Source organism: Varanus komodoensis, unplaced genomic scaffold (genome assembly GCF_004798865.1).
Source record: "Varanus komodoensis strain SLA01 unplaced genomic scaffold, ASM479886v1 scaffold1955, whole genome shotgun sequence".
Classification (NCBI taxonomy): Eukaryota; Metazoa; Chordata; class Lepidosauria; order Squamata; family Varanidae; genus Varanus; species Varanus komodoensis.
This window is the reverse complement of record NW_025335562.1, coordinates 5,873-10,773: the sequence shown is the minus strand read 5'-3', so window position 1 is coordinate 10,773 and position 4,901 is coordinate 5,873. Positions and strand designations below refer to the sequence as shown.

At 49.5% G+C, this 4,901-nt stretch overlaps 1 protein-coding gene across 1 annotated transcript in view; it reads right to left on the bottom strand.

Annotated features, from left to right (window-relative positions):
* LOC123022475 (cytochrome P450 2K4-like) overlaps window positions 1-4,901 on the bottom strand; it is a gene marked incomplete at its 5' end in the record, with an annotated part of 15,680 nt that overhangs the window by 5,264 nt on the left and 5,515 nt on the right. The window contains 2 exons of the mRNA XM_044428173.1: window positions 714-890; window positions 4,003-4,241. Coding sequence (XP_044284108.1) covers window positions 714-890; window positions 4,003-4,241 — 416 coding nt within the window. The remainder of the gene's footprint in view (window positions 1-713; window positions 891-4,002; window positions 4,242-4,901) is intronic.

The following is a 4,901-nucleotide window of genomic DNA, read 5'->3' as shown; positions in this document are numbered from 1 at the left end:
AAATGCACAAATAGTATTTGTAAAGCCAGCTCAATGCCCATGCTAGACCCAGGCCATGCTAGTGTGTACAAGTGTGCAAATCTGGCTGGTTATAAACAACTTTAGCTATGAGAAATAAGACTTTGGACACCGTATGCCTGAAGTCTTTAGAATAATTATTTGTTTAGCGAGTAGAAAACAATGAAACTTTTGAATTGAAAAGGAAAAAACTTTAGCGATGGATGCTTCCCCAGTGGGGTAACTTGTCCTTTCCCCATATGACGGGGAGAGCACGAAACATGCGGCGACGGTGTCCCATGTTCCACAGGGCCCCACCTGGCAGAGCCAGGCTGTGGTGGTGCCCTCCCACTAGAACGGCCGCCTGGCTGCAACATGCCGGGCAGCACTGAGCACTTGAGCTCAGCATTCATTATAGACAGACTACGTTACCCCTTGACTGGCCTTGCCAACCATTAATGGCCCAAATATTGCTGTGTTATTGAAATTATGAAAAGCGTTCCAAACTAAATAATTTCCTGCTCCTGAACTGTCTTCTGCAGTGATACACTTCTAGAAAGACTATGCCAGCTGATTTTCCTAAAGTGATTCATCCCCACATTCAAGGCAACAGGTTCTTCTGCTTCAGCAATCAGAGGCTGTGTTTTCCAGTGCAGCCTAAATGAGAAGGGCCCACAATGGCCTGCCAGCATGAGTGCTAATACTTTCTCAAATGAAAACTGTTAAGATTACCGAGACTGAAGGGCTTCCCGCCAGCCGGATATTTTCACTGACTAATTTTAGCAGTCTGAGAAATCTAGCGTCATCATATTCAAATCGCTTGCCAAGTAGTATAGACACTATAATATTCGAAACAGCTGCATTCGTAATTGTAGTGCCTTCAACGGGTTTTCCTGTAACACAAACATTACAATTATGTTTGTAATTTTTACAATCTTTTTACAATATTACAATTGTAATATTACAATATGGCCCGACCCATGAACGTGGTCACACACTGGACCTGATTTTCTCGATGGGGCAGGAAGGGGGTGATCTGAGGGTGAGGAATTTGTGTCTGACACCCCTGTCATGGTCAGATCACTTCCTCATGAGGTTTGAGCTCGAGAGCGGCCTTTCCCTTCTTAAGGGTGTGGACCTGATTGCGTTGGTCCGCCCCTGGAGCCAGATGGATCCGGAAGGCTTCCTGAAGGCCCTGGGGGAATTTCCGGTTGACAAGACTGGTGCTCCTGTCGAGGCTCTGGTTGAACTATGGAATGAAGACATGACCAGGGCTATTGACACGATTGCTCTACATCCGCCGGGCAGAGCCCACTCTTCCCCTTGGTATACACCTGAATTGCGGGCGATGAAGCGGGTTGAGATACGTCCAGAGTGTAGGTGGAGGAGATCACAGGATGAATCTGACCAAACACACTTAAGAGCCCATTATCGGGCCTATGCTGTGGCAGTGAGGGCGGCGAAAAAGAAATTCTTCTCCATTTCCATTGCCTCCTCACAATGCCGTCCAGTGGAGCTCTTTCAGGTGGTACAAGGGCTGGTTCATCCTGGCCCTAAGAAAGACCCTGTACCGCCCTCGAAGGCCCACTGTGACGACTTTGCCAAGCATTTTAAGGAGAAAATCGCTCAGATTCGTCACGAGCTAGACTCCACTAGTGATTCAGAGCCTTTAGAGGAGGTGTCAATGTTGCCATCTGGTCCAAAATTGATGGATGAGTTTCAGTTATTGCGGCCTGAGGATGTGGACAACATGCTTGGACAAGTACGTCCCACCACCTGCTTATTGGACCCTTGCCCATCTTGGCTACTTAGCAACGCCAAGCATGGGATAGGGACCTGGATCCTGGAGGTGGTCAATGCCTCTCTGAGGGATGGCCGGGTACCTGTCCCTTCAAAGGAAGCAGTAGACTGACCAGTCCTAAAGAAGGCATTCCTGGATCCAGAGATGGCCACCAATTATAGACCGGTGGCCAACATCCCATTTTTGGGCAAGGTGTTGGGGCAGGTGGTGGTGGGACAACTCCAAGCACTCTTGGATGGAACTAATTATCTGGTCCCATTTCAGTCTGGCTTCAGACCCGGGTACGGTACTGAATCTACCTTGGTCGCCCTGTATGATGACCTGTGCAGGGAGAGAGACAGGGGGAGTGCGACCCTGTTGGTCCTCCTGGACCTCTCAGCGGCTTTCGATACCATCAACCATGGTATCCTTCTGAATAGGCTAGCGGGACTGGGGCTTGGAGGCACTGCTTTGCAGTGGTTCCACTCCCATCTCAAAGGCCGATTCCAGAAAGTGGTGCTGGGGGACTATGGCTCTGCGCCATGGCAGCTCTGCCATGGAGTTCCACAGGGGTCCATTTTGTCCCCCATGCTATTTTCCATCTACATGAAACCGCTGGGAGAGGTCATTAGGAGGTGTGGGCTGCAGAATCATCAGTATGCTGATGATACCCAGCTCTACCTCTCTTTTTCAACCGATCGAGGTGAGGCAGTGGCTGTGCTGCACCGGTGCCTGGCCGAGGTAATGGGCTGGATGAGGGCCAATAAACTGAAGCTCAGTCCAGACAAGATGGAGTTCTTTTTGCTAGGTGGGTTGGACTTCGGGGAAGGGGACCTTGACCTTGTCTTGAACGGGGTGCACTCCCTCTAAAGGACAAGGTCCGTAGCTTGGGAGTGCTCCTCAATCTAGAGCTCTCGCTGGAAGCTCAAGTAACAGCGGTGGCGAGGAGTGCTTTCTTTCAGCTTCAGCTGATTCGTCAGCTGCGTCCCTACCTGGAGAATGACTGCCTGGCAACAGTGACACACGCATTGGTAACTTCCCGACTAGACTCCTGTAACACGCTCTACGTGGGGCTGCCCTTGAAGACAGTCCAGATACTTCAGATGGTACAAAATAGAGCTGCCAGTTTGCTGACGGGGATGGGGCATTGTGCTCACATGACTCCAGTCCTCTGTCAGCTTCACTGGATCCCCATTGAAGTCCAGGCCCAATTCAAGGTGTTGGTTATCACCTATAAAGCCCTTAACGACTTGGGACCTGGTCACCTTAAGGAGCACTTACGTCCATACGTGCCCTCCCGCCCCCTGAGATCGGTGGCAGAGGCCCTTCTCTCGGAGCCCTCTGTGAAGGACATTAGGAGGGTGAGTACCCAGAGGAGGGCTTTCTCTGCGGTGGCGCCCAACTTATGGAACGTGCTACCCAGAGAGGTCCAACTGGCGCCGTCATTATTTGCTTATCGGCACCAGGCCAAGCCCTTTTTATTTAAACGTCATTTTAATTGTTGATTTTATTTATTGATTTAACAATTTTGGCCACAATGTCTCTGACTTTATATAATTGTATTAATGATACGTATTTATTTATGTTTGTAAGCCATCCTGAGGCTTCGGAGAATGGGGCGGCATGTAAGTTTGCTAAATAAATAAATAAATAAATAAATCAGTAATATTTAGCTGTGATCCAGATTAGGACACATTATGGGAAGGCCAACCCCCCTGGGGAGGACTATCTTGCTGGGGAGGCTGCAGAAAGAAAGGAAAACCAGCTCCGAGGTGGACCGTCTGCAGAAAGACAGTTTTCAGCACTGGATTTGCAAGAGTCAAGCAGGGCTGTCAGGGACAGGACCTTCTGGTGGGCTTCCACTCACCGAGCCACCGTAAGAGGCAGCTTGATGGGACCTGACGGCAGCAGCAAGGAACAGCAGATCACGAAAGGGCATCCGTATAGAGTTTGGTCTGCACTGCCTATGAGTCCCTTTAAGCTTCATTTATCCTAGGATCAGAACCTAAGTGTTGCCATATTTGGGGTTATTTAGGATAACAAATGCTAACTGGGCATTATGCAGTTGAGGTATACCTGGGCAGTACATAGACTGATTACGTCCCCACAGGGACGGCCGGGAACTGTGATTCGGAAATGTGGGATACGCCACACGGCAGTCTCAGCATCCTGCAGCGCTGCCGTGCAGACGTGCCCTGGAGCACCAGAAAGAATCGTCCACCCACCTCCATGGGATTCAAGTGCCTTTATCAGAGAGCCGCACTCTTCAACGATCTTGTCCTCTATGGTCCTCTTGCCCATGCCGTAGTTTCGTAGTGTGGTTAGTGCAAACCGCCGCATCACTTTCCAGTTCTCGCCGTGCGAAAAAATAATTCCTAAAGAAGTGTGGTGAGGACCACATTTCAAATCAGCTTGATAATCAGCCCTCCTCCATAATGAGCAGAATGTGTTACAAAGGCGATCTCTTTACTGCAGATAATTTTTGGGTGGCGGGGAATAGAAGGGCCTCGCCGTGACGTGTGCACAGGGATATTGCGTTTATGGTCCCAGGTGTGGGTTCTGCTGTTTGGCAGCCCTGAATACCATGGTCTCCTTCTGGCTTGCCTGGCCACAATAGAATTGTGAGGCACTGTCTTGTGCTGGTGGCATCTTTCCCAGCGGATCATTGCCAAGAAGGGGCGCTTGGCTCAAGGAGTCTCAAGACAGCTTCCCTGCTGCTCAACATCTACATGGGACCACTGGGATAGAGCCCTTGGATTACAGAGCAGCTATCAGAGATCTCAATCTGCATTTGAAGGCCCATAATCTAAAGAAAGGGTGGGAGAATCAAAAGTTTTTTAAGCTCACCTAAATCAGCTAGTTCAAATAGGAAAAGCGTAGGCAGTCCTTGAGTTACGATTGTCTGAGTTAAGAACAAACCTTATGAATGAACTGCCTTAAAGCCTACTAATATTTTAAAAATTATTGCGGAAAAGTATGATCACTGCAGAGAGAAAGGAAGTGAAAGGGGAGAGAGGGCCGTCCTGTCCCACCCATCCTGAGAAGGAAACCCCTTGGGCATGTCCTTGCTGCAAGAGGGAGGCCCAGGTGAGTGGATTGGTGGTGGTGGGGAGCTTGACATACT